This window comes from Schistocerca nitens, chromosome 5 (assembly GCF_023898315.1).
Source record: "Schistocerca nitens isolate TAMUIC-IGC-003100 chromosome 5, iqSchNite1.1, whole genome shotgun sequence".
Taxonomy (NCBI): Eukaryota; Metazoa; Arthropoda; class Insecta; order Orthoptera; family Acrididae; genus Schistocerca; species Schistocerca nitens.
Window position 1 is genome coordinate 580,021,621 of NC_064618.1, and position 23,880 is coordinate 580,045,500.

The 23,880-nt window shown below is 36.5% G+C and overlaps 1 protein-coding gene across 5 annotated transcripts in view; it reads right to left on the reverse strand.

Annotated features, from left to right (window-relative positions):
- Positions 1 to 23,880, reverse strand: part of LOC126259698 (ras guanyl-releasing protein 3-like) — a 439,537-nt gene that overhangs the window by 81,745 nt on the left and 333,912 nt on the right. For all 5 annotated transcript variants that reach the window (XM_049956665.1, XM_049956666.1, XM_049956664.1 and 2 more), the window contains one exon: positions 12,251 to 12,548. In XM_049956665.1, the coding sequence (XP_049812622.1) occupies positions 12,251 to 12,548 (298 nt within the window). The remainder of the gene's footprint in view (positions 1 to 12,250; positions 12,549 to 23,880) is intronic.

The following is a 23,880-nucleotide window of genomic DNA, read 5'->3' on the forward strand; positions in this document are numbered from 1 at the left end:
ATTCTAGTGCAGAGACCATCTTGTGTATAATAAGCAATTAAGATCTTAGACCAGGTTACTTCCTACCCCCAGTCCTATTCATTCTGTACTTAGACAACATGGTGAAAAAAGGGAAAGCAGTATCTTCTCAGTCCATAGATCTAACAACATAAAGCTATAATGTGTTACTCTTTCCTGATGAGTAGGGTGTTATCACTTCCCCTGGAGATAACTTACAGAAACCAGTTTATCTAATGCATAATGTAGTCAAAACATACAACTACAAAATCATGAAACCAAAACTAAAGTTATAGTCTTGAAGGGAAATTAAATTGTAAGAATACTAATATGCTTAGATCAAGAGAAAGTTAACTAGTTTCTCATAGGTTGGGAGATATAGCAAGGTGGAATGGTTCTACTTGCTATAATAATGCCTCTTCCCATATTATTCATTAAAGAAGCAATGTATGTACTACAACTAGCTTAGTACCCACTGCTTCAGTCATGATGTAGACTGTATGGTCTGCACAGTTAATTTTTTTCTACAATCAGTTTATGTTTTTCACAAAATTTTCACTTTAATTAAGGCAATAGGAGCATGGTCTTTTCCAAATGTACTTCTATCCAAAAAATTATTCTAGTAGCTGGAGTCTGAGGCCTTCATTAATCCTTAGATTAGATTAGATTCAGTTTTCATTCCATAGACCCAAAAAATGAGATGATTCTCATGGGTGTTGAATATGTCAAAGTATAATATTAAAACATATAACATTTGAATACAATACTTACTACCCTGGCCAATTGTCAGGAGATTGTCAAAATAGGTGAATACATCGCAGTTAACTGGAACTGCTAATATTTACAGAATAAATACACTGTCAGAATGAGATATTGTTATGCACAGGATAAATTTCATATTTCTGTCCTTAGTGGTTTGGGCTAGGCAATGATGAATCAGTCAGTCAGTCAGTCAGGACATTTCCTTTTATATACAGAGATGACACAAAATTGTTAAATTCTTATTTGTGCAGTATTTCAGTAGACTGTATTATTCAGAGGATACTTTTCAGGTTACTGATGATAATGGTGTATTTAGTTTATATGAAAACTATTTATTTAAAGAAATATTCTAAATTTATGATTCTGGTACCTGTAAACCACGTGCATTTCAAAATCTGAGCCCAGTAAAAATTGTTTGTTTCAAGACTGATGTAGCTTATTCGAATGCTCTCACTTTTCTCTTTCAGAAAAATATTCTACTTTTTCTAAAAATGCTACATTTCAGAAGTTATACTTATTAAAAATTACAGTATTCCAAACTATTTGAATCTTATAATTTAGTCCCGTCAAAATCCTACTGTTATAGTTTTGTAGCCACAATTTTTCTATTTCCCAAAATGTATGGCTTTACTAAAGTAACATGTTACTTTATTAATCATTCAAATAGTAAAACTTAACTTTCTAGAAAATTCTTGGCAGGCTTTTGTAAATACACGTTTGCACCAAACTTGTCACATAAACCAGAACCATTATCTATACCAGTTCAAACCAAACTACATTTCTTTATAATGTGTTTTAGTATTTTTTTTACTCTTACAGTTATGAGCAGAGTCCACATGATACAAATTGAGAACTTTAGTTTAGCTGCACATTACTGTAGATCTATTATGAGAAAAGGTGGAGTTGCAATATTTGTAAAAAACAATGTAGTGTATAAACGTCTAGATTTATGCAAATACTGTGATAAACAGCATTTTGAGGTGTATGGCATTGAGTTAACAGCAGACAGTGCAACAGTTATTGTACTGGCTATTTACAGGGCACCTGCTGGAAATCTGAATGTATTTCCGAGACAAATAGAATCACTTCTGTCCCACCTGCATAGGAAAACTAAATCAACAATTGTTATTGGTGACTTCGATGTGGACCCCTTAACAGAAAATAGAAATAAAATGCACTTTGAACACCTGATGCACTGTTACAACTTAGTACCAGTTGTGGACACTCCAACTAGAGTAACAGCCAGTTGTAGCACTCTTACAATCATGTTAACAAAAAACATAGGCTGGACTTTGTGCTACCATTAAATAACAAATATAATTCGCTTCAAAACACAGATGACATAGAAACTGTATCAGCATACTCATCTGATAAGATGGTGCAGGACACTCAACACTTAGTGAACAGCCAAGTAAGGTATAAGAAAAAATGTAAAATCAAGATTTATTCAGACAGTTATGCAAGAGGATTAGCAGCTATGTTAATGGAAAGTGGACCTCGTGTGATTAACAAGTTTGAAATAGAAGGTACCATTAAATCAGGTGCTGGTATATGAGATGTTTCAACATCAATCAAGAAAGAAAGCACAGCCCTTGTGGACAGAGACTTTGTAGTGGTAATGGCTGGAGCAAACGACGTCAGCAGAAACGAAAGGAAGATAGTTACTTCGACACTGAAGAAGACTCTCGGAGTGTTAACCCACACCAACGTGATTGTCGTTAATGTGCCACATCGACATGATTCGCCCCAGTGGTCATGTGTGAATAAGGAAGTGGAACAGACCAAAAAGGAGAACAAAGTTATCTGTAAGCACTTTAAGAACATTTCCTCAATTAACACCAGTAGTTGTAGCAGAGAATGGCATAGCAAGCATGGTCAACATTTCAATAGTCTAGGTAAATGTGTTTTAAGTGATACAATTCTCGGAATAGTATTGGATAAGCTAGAGAAGGAAAAAAGACCAGTAATGTGTTTGGATTATGTTTCAACTGAGATGACAAAAAACTTGTATGCATAGACCAGGTCCGCAGCTCGTGGTCGTGCGGTAGCGTTCTCGCTTCCCGTGCCCAGGTTCCCGGGTTCGATTGCCGTTGGGGTCAGGGTTTTTCTCTGCCTCGTGATGACTGGGTGTTGTGTGATGTCCTTAGGTTAGTTAGGTTTAAGTAGTTCTAAGTTCTAGGGGACTGATGACCCTAGATGTTAAGTCCCATGGTGCTCAGAGCCATAGACCAGGCTGGGTGTTCTAGTAATATAAGGACACAACCTGGTCAACTTTCATGTGGTAACATTAGGTCATGTCAACTAAGAGAATATGTAAAAAAAGAAATGCCTAAAGTAGAGTTTAAAATAGGCTACCTCAATATTCAGGGTATGGCAGATAAAAACTTAATAGTCAACGAATTTTCAAATGAAAACGTGGTAGATATTCTATGTTTAAGTGAACATTGGTGTAAAGAGGATGAGCATGGGTACAAAGTATTGGATGATTACACACTACTTAGTTGCTATTGCAGAAAACAGCACTTACGTGGTGGAGTAGCAATACATGCAAAAACACCTCTTGCACCAAACTGTGGCAGGATGGATCTCAAAACCCTTTGTGATGAAATGCATTTTGAAATATTAGGTCTACTAATTGAGAACCTTAAGCTAATGATAGTAGTAGTGTACAGCCCCACATCTTTCAGGAGAAACATGAGGAACTCTTAATGTACATACGTATACCGAAATGGAAAAAATACAATATTGTCATTGGTGGGGATATCATTTCAAGTTTTGATGTTCTGAAGGACAGAAAAACTGTGACAGAGCTCAAAAATGTGCTTCAACAATTTAACCTGTATTATATTAACTGCAAAATTACCAGAGGCTCATCCTGTCTAGACAATATATTTACAAATATTAAGAGAACTTGTATGTCCACTGATGTAATTAGTTTCCTTTACTCAGACCATGATGCAGTATATCTTAGTTTTAATAATGTAACTTCAGACTGCGCCAAACCAGAATCTAAAATTGTGATTACTAGTACTGTGAGCAGAGAGAAGATGGATAGGTTTAGACATGCCCTCACTTATTTCAGTTGGGACACACATTTTATTAGGCTTCAACACTGTTCAGCTGATATTGTTTTCACATGGTTTTACTCCATATTTTTAAATATATTTGAAAATAACATCCCTCTGGAAAAATGTACAGTGAATATTAGTAGTAATTACAAGAAAAGGAAAATGAAGGAATGGTATACTCTACAGTTAGGGCAATTGAAAAATACTGTTATACTATATTCTACTCTGTACAAAACCAGTATATCAGAACTGTATAAAGAACTGTATCCTAAAGCCAAATACAAGTATAGGAAGGCAATAAATAAAGCAAAGAAACTGAATAACATAGTAAATATTGAAAATCTAACAATAAATGCAAAAAGGCCTGGAGTGTAAGAAACTCCATTGCTCACGCTAAACACAAAGAGGAAATTGCCATTACCCCAGAAGAATTTAATGAATATTGCATTCAGTCCATTGAAGAAATCAGTAGCTCAATAAACAAACCCCCTGAAAATGCACTTAGTGTTATGGACAGCTGCTTTGAAAAGTTTCCCCCAAGCACCTTCACTTTCACAGAAGTGAGCCCAAATAATATCCTAAAAATAGTGAAAAATTTCAAACCTTCAGTTAGTGTTGATTATTAAGATATGTCATGTAATTTGTTGAAAGATGTTATTGATTGTGTGATTTATCCCTTAACTTTTTGTATTAACAAATGCCTAGTTGAAAGTAAATTCCCCGGCATACTAAAAATTCCTAGAGTTGTGCCCATATATAAAAAAGGGGAAAAGAACTGTCCCGCTAGTTACGAACCTATATCCATAACCCCAATTTTTTCAAAAATTTTAGAAACAATTATGTATGAGCAAGTTAGTGTCTACTTGGGTAAACTAAATATAATTAGTGATAAACAGTTTGGATTTATGAAAGGTAAATCCACATCAGATGCAATGGACTCCCTCGTAAAATTAGTACTAATGTGTTTGAGGCTAGGGACTACGCCTAGGCTACATTTTGTGACCTGAGCAGAGCTTTTGACTGTGTAGAGCATGACACTGTGCTGAATAAGCTAGTCTACTGTGGTTTTGATGACAACAGTATAAAGATGTTCAGGTATTTTCTAGAGAACCATCAGCAAGTTGTGTGCATTGGTAGGGAGAAATCAAATTTGGTTAATGTTAGGTACAGACTGCCTCAAGGGTCGGTGCTTGGACCTTTACTGTTTATACTAATGATTAGTGACCGCCCTTGTTCATAAATTCTCACACAATATTGTATGCTGATGACACAACTTTTATACATAAAAACTCTGATCTAGGTACACTGAAAACACTGACCAAAAATACCCTTGCTCAGTCCTCATTGTGGTTCAAAGCTAATGGCTTCTTACTAAATGAAAACAAAACCCAGACACTTTACTTTAGCCTCAAAAAGATTCCTAATGACCAAGAACAAGAAACTGTCAAATTTTTAAGTGTTACTATTGACAATAAATTGACATGGGAACCACACATTAAAAATATATTGGCTAGGCTTTCAAGAGTTATTTATCTGATTAGAAATTTAAAGAGACATTTTGCCAATGTTTCTGTGAGATCAGCATATTTTGCCTTCTTCCAAAGCATCATTTCTTATGGAATCTTACTGTGGGGTAGTAGCTGTCATGTAAATGACATTTTACTTTTACAGAAGAAAGTAATAAGAATAATAACAGATTCTGATAAAACAGTACATTGTAAACCTCTGTTTATTAAATTGCAGTATCTTACAGTAGTAAACTTATTCATCTACAATGTTTTATTTTACATTAGAAACAATGTCTCTAATTTTGTGTTGAGAAGTGATATTCATAGCCACAATACTAGAAACAGAATATCTGTAGATGTGCCATATCACAGATTATCAAAATCGCAGAACTCCTACCTAGTTCTTGGACTAAGGATGTTTAATAGACTAAGTGCTGACTTTAAAGAACTGCCTGTAAATATTTTTAAAGCTAAGTTATACAAGCTACTAGTGAACAATCCCTTTTACACCACTGATGAATTTTTTGAAGATGAAAATACTGCATTCTAATGTGTACCTATTTTATGTAAACCAATTTACATCAATATTGTTGTTTATGTAGAAATATATGCTCGTGACTGTCTATTGCTGTAATCAGCCAAATGACAATAAAATTTTGTTATTATTATTATTATTATTATTATTATTAATAGAGAATGTATTTGTAGATAAGGATATTTACAATAATTGACCTGTGAAAAATATTATAAATGGCCTCCCTGATCATGAAGGGCAATTCCTCACTCTAAACCAAATAAATGTAGAAAGGAAAGAAAATTTCATTTGGAAAAACTTTAGGATTATAAATGAACACACCATTGAAAGCTTTAATCAGCAATTACAACTAGTGGAGTGGTCTCCTGTGTACACTGCAATTGGTGTTAACTCAACATTTAACATATTTTTCAATGAAGTTACAAGTCTTTTTGAAGAAACCTTTCCAAAAATGTGAGTGAGAAAAACCCTGTTAAAATCTGAAAACAAGCCTTGAATTACTAAAGGCACCAAAATTTCTTGTAAATCAATAATAGAAATATACGCAACAGCCAAGAGATCAAATGATCCCAGTAGGAGAATGTATTAAAAAATCTACAATGAAGTTCTGAATAAGACCATACAAGCAGCAAGGAACATGAGCTTGAAGACATAAATTGATTACTTGAGAAATAAAGTAAAAACTATTTGGAATTTTGTAAAGAAGGAAACAAGAAAACATGCAGTTTGTAGTGAAAATATCCAAATAAAAAGTGAGGGTCATCTTGTTAGCACTCCAAAAATAGTTGCAGACAAATTAAACAAATATTTGTTAACAGTAACAGAAAAAATAGGTTTACAACACTCCATGAACCAAACCATAAATCTTTTGAAAGCCAGAGTACCTAGTTCAGTACAACACATGAAGGTAACAACAGTCACTGTTCAAGAAATTGAAAGTGTTATTAAATCTGTGAAAAGTAAAAACTCTACCCAGATTGTCAATATTTCTAACAAATTATTAAAATACTGCTGCAGCCGTGTAAGTGAGTCCTTTGCCACATTTTTGATGCATCGCTTAAGCAAGAAATAATTCCTGAGAGGCTTAAATATATAGTTGTAAAACTGCTGTATAAGAAGGGAGATAAGATGGATGGTGCTAACTATCAGCCAGTATCACTACTGACAAGTTTTTCAAAGGTTTTAGGGAAACTAATTCATGCCAGGATAGTTAAGCATCTCAGGAATCAAAATATCCTCATCGAAAGTCAGTTTGGATTTCAGAAAGGTTTGTCAACAGAAGATGCAATATTTACATTTGCTGGCAAAGTCTTAGAATCTATCAACAAAAAACTAGAGGTGGTTGGGATTTTTTGTGACCTAACTAAAGCGTTTGACTGTGTCAGTCACCAGATTCTTTTACAAAAAGCTGCACATCTTGGTATAAGTGGTTCATCAGGGAAATGGCTTGAATCATACCTGTGAAACAGGAAACAGAAAGTTGTACTGGATAGTCAAAATGGAGTCCCATTATCTTCAGAATAGGGTACCATCACATGTGGAGTGCCCCAAGGCTCAGTTCTGGGCCCCCTACTTTTTATTATCTTTATAAATGATCTGCCTCTCTGTACGGAACATTGTAGATTTGCCATTTTTGCTGATGACACTACACTACTTACTGATAATTCAGTAGATAAACTTGAGGAAACAGCAAATCAGATTTTAAGTGAAACAGTGAACTGGTTTAATATCAATGGCATTTCTTTAAATTACAGTAGAACAAACTACATTCAATTCCACACAACATTCAAAGATGAAGAAATAGTAGTAAAAATAGGTGAGCAGTTGATAACCAGGGTGGATACCTCAAAATACCTAGGCTTGCATATTGACAGCAAACTGAACTGGTCAAACCACATCCTGGATCTATGCAAAAGATTGAGTTCAGCAACTTACACATTATGCATTGTTTCTTCTTATAGAAGTCAGCCTATTATGCTTATTTTCATGCCATTATGGCATATGGAATTGTATTTTGGGGTAATCAGTCACTGGCTAAAAAAGTACTATGTGCACAAAAAAGAGCCATAAGGATCATGTGTGGAGTCCATCCTACAACTACGTGCAGGAATCTTTTTAAGAAACTTGGAATCCTTACATCCACTGCACAATATATATTCTCTCTGATGTGCTTCATAAGGAAAGAAAAATCCATTTTTAAACTGAATAGTGAGTATCATAGTCATGAGACAAGAAGGAAACATGATATCCTCTATGAACAGGCAAATCTAAGTATGGTACAGAAAGGAGTCCACTTCACTGGCTGTAAGATTTTTATCACCTTCCCTTCAAGAATTAAGTGTTTGGTAGAAGATAAGCTCTTGTTTAAAAAAACTGTAAGGCAGTTCCTATTACAAGGATCATTTAATATGATAGAAAAGTTCCAGAACTGCAGTGTTTAACATTTCTTATATTGTTAAATGCAAATATGTGCCCAAATCTATATTTGTAATCCTGACTATTGTTTATTGTAAACATATTTTGCAATATTTATTTTCTGTAACACTTATTATTTTGTAGTATTTATTTATCTCTCAAAATTAATTTTCTGTAGTGGAACCTAAGTTGCTGTTTACTGTAATATGAAATCATTTTGTTTTGTTTTTATGTGCTACCATAGATTTCTGACACGTTCCATATCCTGTGATACTGTCACAACATGGATCACCAGAACAAGAAAGAAAGAAAGAAAGAAAGAAAATAAATATGAAAAGCATAATACCTTTAAATGTTAGTATTGTGCAATATCTGTCTTACAAATGCCTTTATACAGGGTGTTTCAAAAATGACCGGTATATTTGAAACGGCAATAAAAACTAAACGAGCAGCGATAGAAATACACCGTTTGTTGCAATATGCTTGGGACAACAGTACATTTTCAGGCAGACAAACTTTCGAAATTACAGTAGTTACAATTTTCAACAACAGATGGCGCTGCAAGTGATGTGAAAGATATAGAAGACAACGCAGTCTGTGGGTGCGCCATTCTGTACGTCGTCTTTCTGCTGTAAGCGTGTGCTGTTCACAACGTGCAAGTATGCTTTAGACAACATGGTTTATTCCTTAGAACAGAGGATTTTTCTGGTGTTGGAATTCCACCGCCTAGAACACAGTGTTGTTGCAACAAGACGAAGTTTTCAACGGAGGTTTAATGTAACCAAAGGACCGAAAAGCGATACAATAAAGGATCTGTTTGAAAAATTTCAACGGACTGGGAACATGACGGATGAACGTGCTGGAAAGGTAGGGCGACCGCGTACGGCAACCACAGAGGGCAACGCGCAGCTAGTGCAGCAGGTGATCCAACAGCGGCCTCGGGTTTCCGTTCGCCGTGTTGCAGCTGCGGTCCAAATGACGCCAACGTCCACGTATCGTCTCATGCGCCAGAGTTTACACCTCTATCCATACAAAATTCAAACGCGGCAACCCCTCAGCGCTGCTACCATTGCTGCACGAGAGACATTCGCTAATGATATAGTGCACAGGATTGATGACGGCGATATTCATGTGGGCAGCATTTGGTTTACTGATGAAGCTTATTTTTACCTGGACGGCTTCATCAATAAACAGAACTGGCGCATATGGGGAACCGAAAAGCCCCATGTTGCAGTCCCATCGTCCCTGCATCCTCAAAAAGTACTGGTCTGGGCCGCCATTTCTTCCAAAGGAATCATTGGCCCATTTTTCAGATCCGAAACGATTACTGCATCATGCTATCTGGACATTCTTCGTGAATTTGTGGCGGTACAAACTGCCTTAGACGACACTGCGAACACCTCGTGGTTTATGCAAGATGGTGCCCGGCCACATCGCATGGCCGACGTCTTTAATTTCCTGAATGAATATTTCGATGATCGTGTGATTGCTTTGGGCTATCCGAAACATACAGGAGGCGGCGTGGATTGGCCTCCCTATTCGTCAGACATGAACCCCTGTGACTTCTTTCTGTGTGGACACTTGAAAGACCAGGTGTACCGCCAGAATTCAGAAACAATTGAACAGCTGAAGCAGTACATCTCATCTGCATGTGAAGCCATTCTGCCAGACACGTTGTCAAAGGTTTCGGGTAATTTCATTCAGAGACTACGCCATATTATTGCTACGCATGGTGGATATGTGGAAAATATCGTACTATAGAGTTTCCCTGACCACAGCGCCATCTGTTGTTGAAAATTGTAACTACTGTAATTTCGAAAGTTTGTCTGCCTGAAAATGTACTGTTGTCCCAAGCATATTGCAACAAACAGTGTATTTCTATCGCTGCTCATTTAGTTTTTATTGCCGTTTCAAATATACCGGTCATTTTTGAAACACCCTGTATAAGTACTATGCACAAAATACTCAACACATGAACTTCAAGCCAATCAGTGGTTAGTACTCAATTAACCAGCTACTACATTTTAGTCAGTGAATATTGAGTGATCTTAATGTAATGTTCTATGTCAGTCAAACTGTCTTAGAGTAAATATGCAAAATTCTTTTCAAAACAATTTGTTTATGATGCCACTTGTAAACATTCAGCAGGCTAATGATACCCTGTGTGACTTACTGACCTGTGATATTAAGTTGAAATAGTTAATAAGAACCAAGATGATCATCTGAAGTGTTTATAGACAATAAATATACATAAAGTGAAAATTAATCCCTACTTCATTGTGTACAGTCATTTTACAACTGTTTAAATTTCCTAGTAATCATAAAGAAGAAGCAAGGTGAAAAAGAACTTTGGTGAGACTTAGGAGGCACCAGACAGGCCAGTAAAGGCACAAAGCATGGGCTACAATGAGGAGAACCTGGTACACAGAAACCCACAAGACAAGGATAGCCAAAACTCTTTTGAATGGTCATAAAGAATTAATACAGCCTGATGGGGATCCAAAACATTTGAGCAGTACTCAAAAATGGGTCGCATAAGTGTTATATATGCAGCCTCCTCTATACGTGAGCTACTCTGCCTAGAATTCTTCCAATAAACCAAAATTGATCATTTGTCTTTCCTATTGCTCATTCCATTTCATAATGCTTTGCAGTGTTAATTGATGTGACTGTGTCAGGTCACTCACTGCTAATAATGTAAATAATGTATCTGAACATTACAAGAGTGTTTTCCTTACTCATAAACATTACCTCATCTTTTTTCCACATTCAGAGCAAGCTGCCATTCATCATACTAAATATAAATTCTGACTAATCATCCTATATCCTCTTACAGTCACTCATCAGTGATGGTTTCCCCATATGCTACATGCTTGGGCCTTTGTTAACAGTTTGCAATTGGGCACTGTGTCAAATGCTTTCTGGAAATCTAGGAAATCTAAAAAAAAGGCTAGTTTTTTGGTGCTTTTCTTGCTTCCAAATATCTCAAGATTTTCCTGTCATGCAGTACATGTGCCTGAACTCTGCAATGAGTTATGAACCTCTTGTAACAAAATAACAGTGTGACCCATACTGGAATACTGATCAATCATATCAAAAAGGTTTAACAAGGGATATTGCACCCATACAAAGAAGGACTGCATCAATGGTCAAAGCCCTGTTTTAACCAGTGGAGGGTGCTATGGAGAAGCTGAAAAACTGTATCTGGTATGAACATTAAGATAGATGTTAACTATCTTGTGAAAGCCTATTTACAAAGTTTCAAGAACTGTATTGAACAAGGAATCTAGGGATATACAATAGTCTCTATGTGTTGTTACCCTAGGAACTGTAAAGGCAAGATTAGACTAATCATGGTGTGTACAGAGGAATCTAATAAGTCATTCTTCCTGTGCTCCATATTGGAATGGAATGTAAAGAAACCTAAATATATGGTATAATGGGAAGAATCTCTGTCATGCACTTTACAGTGGTTTGAAGAGGATTGATGCAGGTGTAACATAACTCAAATGATGTTTCAACAATGTAAGGAGAAGATAGATTGCTACTTACTGTAAAGATGTCACATTAAGTTGCAGACAAATACAATTAAAAGACAGTTGCACATTAGCTTTCAGCCACAGCTTTCATCAGAAAAAGAAAGAGAAACAAATACATATTCATTCATGCAAGCTAAAGTGTAAGTGTCTTAACTGTATCTGTCTGCAACTTAATGTACTATCTTTATGGAAAGTAGCAATCTATCTTTTCCTTACATTGTTGATATTCCAACCCAGAGTTTCTATTGTTTCAAATGATGTTTGTTTTCTCCTTATTTATTCTATTATTCAGCTGTTTGAAACTTCATTAAAGGTTATTGTCATAAGCTACAACTTCCAAATATCTAATTATTAATAATGAATAAACTGAAAAATTATTAACAATCAATAAACTGAAAAAATAAGAAACATATAAATTTTCCTTACAGTTATCCTTCTTATGACCTTGTGCTCCAGGTATGTAATGTGCTCAGCTATCTGTAATGGTTCCAAATGGCTGAACACTAAAGACACTTTTCTGTTGTGCTCTTTATTGCCATGTTGATGCAGATGTGCTGAATGGCTGTCTCGTATTGACATATGACGCATCCAGTCATATGTTTGTACTTGGGACAGGTCTACGAGTTCAGCTGAAGTTGGAGTGAGAACTGCTTGGAATTCTTTTAATGTGTCTGCCAGTTCATATTCCAGATCAAAATGCATGGGAAATGATAGAATCCAGTACCTGTAACAAAATATATTTTATCAAAATACATCAAAATTTTAGTAAAATTTGTATGTAGTATGAAACATGTATGAACATAGGTAACATTGATTTCAGATACTGGTGAGTTACAAAAATTATGAATATCCCTCTGCCATAGGAAAGATGTTTCCAGAAACATAGAGAGGACATGGTGTGATATTGAAGATACAAAATAAGCCAAGATGTAACTAGGGAGGAGTGAGGAAGTGCATTTCACACTGAGTACCAACTCCAAGCAGGTGACAAAACTTACTAGGCTCTATAGCATAAGTTGTGAATTTTTTTTCTCATTGCTCATTCTTGTGGGAGCAGGTGGGCAATGAGAGAGCTTATGGACTGAGTCTGACACTTCTGCATGTGTAGGAGTCTTCTATCACTAAAATAGTGTGTAAACAAAAATGATTCTCGCACAATATGTGAGACTGTGATGTCAATAATCTTAGACCAATAGATAATTTTTTTGTACAGTAGTTATTGTCAATATAGCTAATCATTCACTAGTTTTTCACTGGTTTTACAAGCTGTTTGTGCTGTGAATGTTTTTGTGATATTACTATTATGTGGAAAGGAGAGATGAGAGATCGCAAAATAAAGAAAACGTATTCATTATTAGCAAAGGTACAGTGATTGTAAAATAATTCAGGTTGTGAATGGAGGAGATATCCAGTTTAGCATCACCTGAATTCAAAAATATGTTTTTATGCAAAATGTGAAACTGAATAAATGAGTCAATGTAAGTACACTGGTGTCCAAAATTAAAGCAACAAATGGAAATTTTGCAAGATTGTGTTTATTTTGCCACAAAACTTTATAAACAGGTGATAGTAAAGTAGAAATAATGTAAAGAGTACACGACATAAACAACTGCAATAGGCATAATGGTAGACAAAAATGTTCTTTTTTTCAACTTAATGGATTTGCACACACATTCTGATAACTGGTTAATGTGCTCAGGATGGGGTATGACCATTTCTGGCAGCAATACAGGCCTGACAATGATGGGGAATGCTTTGAATGATATCATCAGTCTGATGTTGAGGCAAACAGCTCTTGCTTTATGAGGTTGATCATTACCATCCATTAAGACGAAGTCTGGGCATGCACCATCTTGCAACAACTGCACATGAGGTCCCAAAATCTTGTCATGATGCCTGACAGCAGTTAAACCTTGCCGATTCACCCACACAGTTTCATGAAGAGGTGTTCATGTGGTCAACATAATCCCTGCCCACAACAATAGGGATCCTCCTCGATATCTGTCTCTTTCCATAATGTTTGGGTCACAAATTGTGTTCCACATTCCCTCGTGATGCAAATGTATCAAGATTCACTCTCCAGACCAAACTGGGACTCATTTGTGAAAAGAATATTGGTTCACTGTTCGATCGACCAGGTGGCATGTTGACACCTCCAATCTAGACATTCCCTTCTGTGAAGATGCATCAGAGGTACACATACAGCAGGTCTCTAACAATAAAGGACATTCTGGTGAAGCCTTCTGGACAGTGCTTGTCTTGATACAACATGTCCAATGGATGCTGTGACATCATATGCCAGTTGCCATGTAGTGCTAAGGCAGTACCATCGTACACTTACATCCAAATAATGGTTTTCTCTTTGTGATATCACATGTGGTTGGCCCTGCCCTGTTCTTTAGGGTACTGTTTTGGACTATATAAATTGTTGCCACATCTGAGACACACCAGAACAATTCACATTAAGCCATCATTCTTCATCAGTTTGTGACTGTCCTGCTTCCATTCTTCTTGTAGCCCTCCACTGCAGAGAGTCTGGGAGGTGTCTTCTTTGTGCCATGCTGAACCATCAGTGACTGTATATACAGAGATTGCAGATGTGGGACTATCCAGCAAACACTAACCCATTTGATAGGTGTCCAGATGTCATAGATGACTTGGTTGTCCATTGACCGGAATGCCGTCTTCTGTGCAGAATATGATTGTATCTGTTGACATTTGTATGATTATATTCTGAAATTAGACACAGGATGGGGAAATAGTGGTTTGTTGCTGTATTTTTGGACACCAGTGTATGTTAAATTACAGCTTCCTTCAATAGCAGCTTTCTACACAAAATTGACACCTATTGCAAATCATGGAACATATATAAGATAGTTTTGCTGTTTTGGAGCACATGGTTCTAATTAAAACTTCAGAAATGGTGCCTCCTATGACCATGAAAAGTTCATTAGAAAATTATGATAAGATTCCTCAAAATGGTATCCTTGCACAAAATTTCACTCCTAAGATTTCTGGAAGCTGTTGAAATTACAAAAGTAAGTCTCCTGATTGGATATATTTAAGATTCTTACAGTTTGTGGCTGAACAAGAATTTTGAGAATCTGTTCCTAATCTCATTTTGGCATCAAGATTTTTCTAAAAGTTATGTACTTTGATTCATGAAGACCAGAGATAGTACACCAAGAACAAAATTTACATGGCAAAAACCTGACAAAAATTCACAGTGGGTTAAATGAAGTTTGTGGTGATATTATACTGGGTTGTAGTACAGTTTCACATTAGGTTGGTTGGTTGGTTGGCTGATTTGGTGGTGGAGACTAAACAGTGAGGTCATCAGTCTCATCAGATTAGGGAAGTAAGTCAGCCATGCCCTTTCTAAGGAACCATCCTGGTATTTACCTGAAGCAATTTAGGGAAATCACAGAAAACCTACATCAGGATGGCCGGGTATGGTCACATTCGGTTAATAATTTTTGTGGTGTTCATATCAGCATAGACAATTATCCAAGACCTGGAAGGCCAAAAATGACAGAAAATAAATGAAGTGTGAAACTTGTGACAGATGCTCTTGAAAAGGATTGAAATGTGACTTTTGAGTAACTGTCTGAAGTCACAGGAATTCCCCCAACATCAGTATTCCCTATTCTGAGACATGATATGAAGAACAGATGGTTTGACTGCTGAAGGAAAGCAGAAATTCTTGGACATTGCAACCTTGCTCAGACAATGATTTGACCATGAAGGTCAAGGATTCTTGTATTGAATTGTCACTACTGATAAAATGTGGATTAGAAACTTTGAACTGCAGCTGAAATCACAGTCCAGTGAGTGGAGAGCTTCAGCTTCTCCATGTCCAAAAAAATTTTGGTGTGCTCAATCAAAGCTCAGGCAAATGATGATTTTTACTTATGATCATCATGACAGAGTCCCATGTGGAACAAGTGTCACAGCATTGTATTATCATAACTACATGCAAAACCTGCACATGAAAATGCACAAAACCCATCCTCAGTTGCTTGAGGCTGGGCCACTCATTCTTTATTACAATGCTAACCCATATGTTGGTGATTTTGTAGCCAAAAACTTCACAAATATAGATGGGAAAGTTGCCACATGCACCCTACAGCTGGGATATGTGTCCACCAGACTTTGACAAGTTGAAAAAACCTATGCATGGATGTTATTATCTTTTTCTGGAAGAGCTTTCTACCACTGTCACCTGAGCCATTCAACAGATGAACCAGAAGTAGCGTCCTGGATAGAACCTCTGAGATGTTTGAATTCAGTCATAGGACAGCAGGGACACTATATTGAAGAACTATAAAGAGATATTGAAATAAATAAATAAACGTGTAAGTAAGAAAAATTAGTGTGCATTATTTATGAATTGTCCCATGTAATTATCTTAGGTCTACTATGAGTCAAGCACAACTTTATGGTTTAGCAGTTTTGTCAACTAAAAATAGTTTAGCTAAATATATTGACTTTGATGATGCAATTTCAAAATTTACACCAGAAAAAGTTAGAAGGAAGAGATTCTGTGGTACATGTTAAAGCCACATACCACTAAACAGATCTTTAGTTATTTCTATGCTTAATTAATAACCACTTCAACTGTAATATTAATAAAAATATGTTTTATTTATTTATTTCTGTTTGTAAAAACTTTTTGAAAAATAGTTAGCATTATGCATTGCTACCAAAAAAATGCTTCCACATGAAAAAAAGCATTTGATGTTTTGTGTAGTTGATGGAGACGGGGTGGAAGGGGGTGGGGGTGACAAAATTCTGCACCAGCTGCCAAACTACCTATCTATGCCACTGACAACAAGGAAGCATATAAACAATTTGGTTAACTCTGTGTACAGAAAGTAGTGAAAGCTGAAGATTTAAATGACTTTGATAAAATGAAGATTATGACAGGACACAGGTTGATCACAAAGATCATAGAAATGATGATGTTTTCTGAATGTTCATGTGCTGCCTATATTAGTGTTTATTGAAAACAAGACAGTTGGCTGTGAAACAGGATGTAGATGAAAAGGCCTTTAGAGTCTCATCAAGAGACATTGAGTGTAGAGAGTTTTCCAAACTGTACACAAGAATAGTTGATAACTGGTGGCATAGCTGACTGTGAAGTACAAACCATGAAAGGTACAGGTGTTATGAAGAACTCCACTAACTGCACACTTCATGCCAGTGGTTGTCCCTAGATATTTTGCATTACAGAAGATTGGTTGCTTGAGCACAGTGCAGAGAATTTTAATAACTTGAATCTTTCTGGACATGAAAGTTTGCATTTTACAGTATTCATCATATGAATCATGTCAAATGATGAGCCATCTTTGTTTTAAAATTTCTCTGCATCTAAGTATACACATATTATAGTTTGAGGGTGATGAATTTAGACTTCAGGGTAAATGGTGTAAGGGTTCCATGTGCATTTCCTCCATTCTCCTTTGTGTTAATGAACACTCATTTTGTTATGTAGGCATAAGACATGGCAGAAGAGCTTTATATTCTTTATGTTGCATTTCTTATTTATCCTTCTCAAGTAGTTCACAGTACAAGAGAGCATGGGTGGTTTTTCATTTACATACAGAAACTTCTTTATCTTGCATGTAATGAACATACTGCATGTTCAAAATGGCATTCACAGACTTTTATATGCAGAGGACATCACAGTGGGACTTTTATTGTGGCAGTTAATAGCCGTGTGAAGCTACAACCAACGAAGTCACTATATCAATGAATGTGGAAAATTACTTCTCCAGTTATAAAATTCATAAATATCTGACCTGCCTTGGTTGGTTGATTGATTGAGTGATTGATTGATTGATCCATTCATTCTGTCATGTGTTCCATAGATCCCAGGTCAAGGTATATGTCAATATGGGATGCAGGTGTCTTAGAAAGTTAATCTGCATACCGCATTAATGATAAACTACCACTGTACAGCTTAATGCTATTCACACTTATGCCCTCTAAAATTAATGAAGTAAATTATTAAGAAAGCTGCTACTTTGATTAAATCTGCTGTCTCCTGAGTTATACCATGTAGCTGCTGTTTATCTGCTATCAGTAGCTTAATATTTACTTGATGACAATGGTATTCTTGAGAGAAAATACTTCTACATCCATAAATACTGGATACCATTTATAAGATATACATACCTACTTGTCATACAGCTTTATATAGGGTGGTCCATTGATAGTGACTGGACCAAATATCTCACGAAATAAGCGTCAAACAAAAAAACTACAAAGAACAAAACTTGTCTAGCTTCAAGGGGGAAACAAGATGGCGCTATGATTGGCCCGCTAGATGGCGCTGCCATAGGTCAAATGGATATCAACTGCGTTTTTTAAATAGGAACCCCCATTTTTTATTACATATTTGTGTAGTATGTAAAGAAATATGAATGATTTAGTTGGACCACTTTTTTTGCTTTGCGGTAGATGGCGCTGTAATAGTCACAAACATATAAGAACGTGGTATCACATAACATTCCGCCAGTGCGGATGGTATTTGCTTCATGATATATTACCCGTGTTAAAATGGACCATTTACCAATTGTGGAAAGGTCGATATCGTGTTGATATATGGCTATTGTGATCAAACTGCCCAACGGGCATGTGCTATGTATGCTGCTCAGTATCCTGGACGACATCATCCAACTGTCCGGACCATTCGCCAGATAGTTACATTATTTAAGGAAACAGGAAGTGTTCAGCCACATGTAAAACGTCAACCATGACCTGCAGCAAATGATGACGCCCAAGTAGGTGTTTTAGCTGCTGTCGCAACTACTCCACACACCAGTAGCAGACAAATTGTGCGAGAATCAGGAATCTCAAAAATGTTGATGTTGAGAATGCTACATCAACATCGATTGCATCTGTACCATATTTCTATGCACCAGGAATTGCAAGGTGATGACTTTGAAAGTCATGTACAGTTCTGCCACTGGGCATAAGAAAAATTATGGGACAATGACAGACTTTTTGCACGTGTTCTATTTAGCGACAAAGCGTCATTCACCAACAGCGGTAACGTAAACTGGCATAATATGCACTATTGGTCAACGGAAAATCCACGATGGGTGTGACAAGTAGAACATCAGTGACCTTGGCAGCTTAATGTATGGTGCAGTATTATGGGAGGAAGGATAAATGGCCCCCATTTTATCGATGGCAACATAATGTTCCACTGATGTTACTATAAGATCACTGCATGACAGAATGACAATGTACTCCCAACATGATGGATGTCCGGCACATAGCTCGCGTGCAGTTGAAGCGGTATTGAATAGCATATTTAATGATAGGTGGATTAGTTGTCGAAGCACCATACCATGGCCCGCACGCTCACCGGATCTGACGTCCCTGGATGTCTTTCTGTGGGGAAAGTTGAAGGTTATTTGCTATCATGATCCACCGACAATGTCTGACGACATGCATCAGCGCATTGTCAATACATGTGTGAACATTACGGAAGGTGAACTACTCGCTGTTGAGAGGAATGTTGCCACACATATTGCTAAATGCATTGAGGTTGATGGACATCATTTTGAGCATTTATGGCATTAATGTGGTATTTACAGGTAATCACACTGTAATAGCAAGCGTTATCAGTAATGATAAGTTCACAAAGGTACATGTATCACATTGGAACAACCGAAATAAAATGTTCAAACATACCTATGTTCTGTATTTTAATTTTAAAAACCTACCTGTTAACGACTGTTCGTCTAAAATTGTGAGCCATATGTTTGTTACTATTACAGCGCCATCTATCACAAAGCAAAAAAAGTGGTCCAACTAAAACATTCATATTTCTTTACATACTACACGAATATGTAATAAAAAATGGGGGTTCCTATAAATGCAGCTGATATCCGTTTGACCCATGGCAGCGCCATCTAGTGGGCCAACCATAGCGCCATCTGGCTTCCCCCTTCAAGCTAGACAAGTTTCGTTCTTTGTAGTTTTTTCATTTGATGCTTATTTCTTGAGATATTTGGCCCGGTCACAATCAATGGACCACCCTGTATAAAACAGTGTCATATGCTGTGGTGTTAACAGAAATTTTTGATCTGAATCTAGATATTCAGAAAATATTTAGGAAAGGTGAGTAAACAGACATGCTTCAATTTTTTCTGAAGTGGTAGGGGCTCTCAGTTTCTTGCTTTATGTTGTATGGGAACTTGTTGAACAACTTAGGATCAAAGTACCGTACATACCTCCTTTCTGAAACCTAGACATGGAGGCAGAGCCTATATGGGAATTATTTTTGGTGTCTTTTTGCCACTGTTTGGCTGAAACTATTTTTATTACCAGCAACAAAAACAATTAAGGAGTATATGTATTGGGAGGTGAGTATTAGACTCTCAAGATTCTTAAAAAGGCTTCTGCGAGATATAATATTATCTGCCTTACCCAATATTCTTACTGCTTGCTTCTGCTTAACAAACCTTTTATTTGCTTTATATGCACTGCCCCAGAAGATAATTCAAGCAGCAACAGGGAGTGAAAATATACAACATAACACAAAACCCTTTCTTTTCATTGGCACAATGGGAGCTGCCTGTAAAGGTGTAACATGCTGAATTGAGCTTCTTAATTAGTTTATACATGTATAGACTCCGTATTAACTTGTTATCCAGCTGGAGCCCCAAAGAATTCTACACTATACTTCATTCAAAGTATGACCAGAAATATTCTGATGCTGAAAGCTCATTATTGCTTAGCTGAAATTGTATAAAATAACACTATGTGAGACTAGGATTTAAAGTGTGAAGTGTCTCAGGGGATAGGCAAAATTCCTTTAATGAAGTAGTCAATCTAAATCTGGCATACTGTACAAAATGAAGTTGTGTGTTTATGCTCTGATACGGATGATCACATAAAAATTTAATCATTTCACACAGTATGGGTTGTAACTAACAGAAGCATTTTCTTTTAGGTAACTCATGTGCAGTTTGTAGGGAAGTGTCTTATTTTGCAATGCTATTCAGATTCTCACTTCTATCCAGCTCCATAATAGAAGTTTAATATCTTTTCTTACATTAGTTTTAAATGATGCCATCCACTTTTTATGAGCTACTGTCTTTTTCTGCAACTACACAACCTATTTTACAAAATTAAGCTTTCTCCAAGTGCAAAAACATGTTACAAGGTACAATATGTAGCCAGGAACAAATATTCTGTTGAAATTTAAGAGTGTTGCAATCTAGAAAGTCATGTCAGTACTGTAGTTTTAGTCATCTGTCTGTTACATTATTACTCTACCACACCAAACATTAGAAATAGAAATCAAATTAACCAGAAGTATCAAAAACAATTTGCATGTTAAATGCAAATTGAAGCTATTGGGAACAAATACAAATTTCCATTTTCAGGACAAGTAAATTGGTTAATCTGCACATACCACAAGTTCCATGATTAAAGACCTTCTCCTGTAGCAAAGTAAAAAATGGTGCACAAACAACAAAGTAAGGCTTTAGAACCTGTGCTATATAACTAGTTTTAAAAAATTCATAGAATTTTACTTGCCATAAAATTCTGTAACTGAAAAATTAACAATATAGCTTTATCATATTATACAGAACTATAATGCAAAATGTTTATAAATGCTGCACAAAACACAGTCTTGTGTCTAGCAACTACAAAAGCTTTAGAACATGGCAGAAACAGGTAATGCTGGTCTCCTTCATGTCATTCCAAAGCAAGTTACTAGACTGACGTTCTCACCAAAGAACATCATGTGCTAGTAGGCACACTGAGTACAACACTCTCCCCTATGTATAACACATAGTAATAAAGGTTCATTGTCTCATCATTGATTCTCAAACAGAGGAGCTACCTAGAAATAAAAAAGAAAGATCTATCTATCTGTTAAACACTTTTGTCCTCTATTATAAAATCTGTTGGAGTAATGAAGGACAAACAAATTTCCGAAACTAAAAAAGTTAAGTTTAAAATTGTTTGGAAAAAAATTGTGATTTAGGTTTCTGTCATTTGTTTGACGGAATGTAATTAGTTTCATTGCAGCACATTAATTTTTAAAAATCACAAAATTACAACATAAAAAAATAGAGGTTATGTCAGATTTCTACAGAAACAAAAGTTATTTGAATTAACTGTCACATATTTTAATAGGAAAACGTTGTCATCTCCTGACAAAAGAATAATTGATTTTTATTAAAAAATATTTCTTTCAGAAACATTGTTTTCAAAATAAACTTGCAAATTCTAGAGCTTTCAAATATAAATTTGAAATTAATTTAAATAACAAATACTGTTTTTATACATTTATACAATTATTGAAATTTATGTTTTAATTAGGAAACTGTTGTAATTAAAAAGTGTTTCTTTCAGGAAGATTCTAAATGGAACCAAATAATGCTAACTGCATTCAGAAGTTACTCAGAAGGTCATATGTTCAGAGTCTTAGGTTCAGTCACTCTCGTTCTGCTGGGCTTTGTCAAATGTTATTCTTTTTTCTTTTTAGGGTGCAAAAAAACTAGGGTCATACACGCCCATTTTAAAACTTCAAAACTGTAGAAAATGACGACAAAGAGAAAAGTTAAAAATGACTACACATCAATCCAAATTGACAGGAGATAAGGCAGCTAAAACCAGGGCTGTGGAGAAAGGTCTATAAAATATGTCATAGAGAAATGGAAGTCCAGAGCTAAAATTAAATGGCCTTTACCATATTTGTACAAAAGATAAAAAGTAAAATGTGGTCAACAGCCCATGTGCCATTCACTAAATCAACCGATAAATCAGACAGCAAAAACAAACAGGAATGTAAGTGCCATACTGGCAATCAAAGGAGTCATCAAAGGAGGAGGCATAACTGGGCTAGTGTAAAAGGCACAAGTGGCTGTGGTGTCACCACCAGACACCACACTTGCTAGGTGGTAGCCTTCAAATCGGCCGCGGTCCATTAGTATACGTCGGACCCGCGTGTCGCCACTATCATTGATTGCAGACCGAGCGCCGCCACACGGCAGGTCTAGAGAGACTCCCTAGCACTCGCCCTAGTTGTACTGCTGACTTTGCTAGTGATGGTTCACTGACTACATACGCTCTCATTTGCAGAGACGACAGCTTAGCATAGCCTTCAGCTACGTCATTTGCTACAACCTAGCAAGGCGCCATATTGAGTTACTATGTCTTCTGAACAGATAATATTGTGACTCATGTACCATAAAGAGCGATGTTCGTCATTAATGGATTAAATTTAAGTATGCAACCAATTACGTTCGCTTTCTGAATTCTAATTCCTTGTCATGTTCCAGACCTCACGTCAATATAGTTCTTCCCTCCTCATGCCAGCCTGCGTGAGCTAAAACGCGTGCATTTTGGCCTCCTCTAGTAACACAGTGTTGGGTCTTCAGCCAACACTACAGTGGCAAAACAGATGCCACAATGGTGGATAGTATTGAGCCAACATAAGAGGGGCAGATGTGCTGATGCAAAAACAAAACACCCATAATCTAGTTTCAAATGGACAAAGGACCACTGCAAACGGAGGAGGGTGGTTCGATCTGCACCCTAGGAAGTACCATTGAGGATACGTAGGACATTGAGGGGCTGTATACAGCAGGCTGCCAGGTAAGACACATGGGAGAACCAAGAAAGTGTCCTCTCGAGCATGAGCCCCAGGAATTTCATAGTTTCAATGAATGGCAGAGCAACAGACCTAAGATGAAAAGATGGGGGAAGAAATCAGTTGTGCCACCAGAAATTCAGACAAACAGTTTTGTTGGTGTAAAAACGAAAGCCATTGTCAATATTCCATGAGTAAAAATGATCGAGACACCACTGATGATGCCACTCAATGAGACAAGTCCATGGAGAACTGCAATAGATAACAAAATCATCAATGAAAAGGGAGCCGAAGATGCCTGGTGGGAGACAGGTGATTATAGTGTTAATGGTGATAGCAAAGAGAATGACGCTGAGGACAGAGTCCTGAGGCACACTATTTTCACGAATAAAGATGTCTTACAAGGCAGAGCCTACACATACCTTGAAAACTT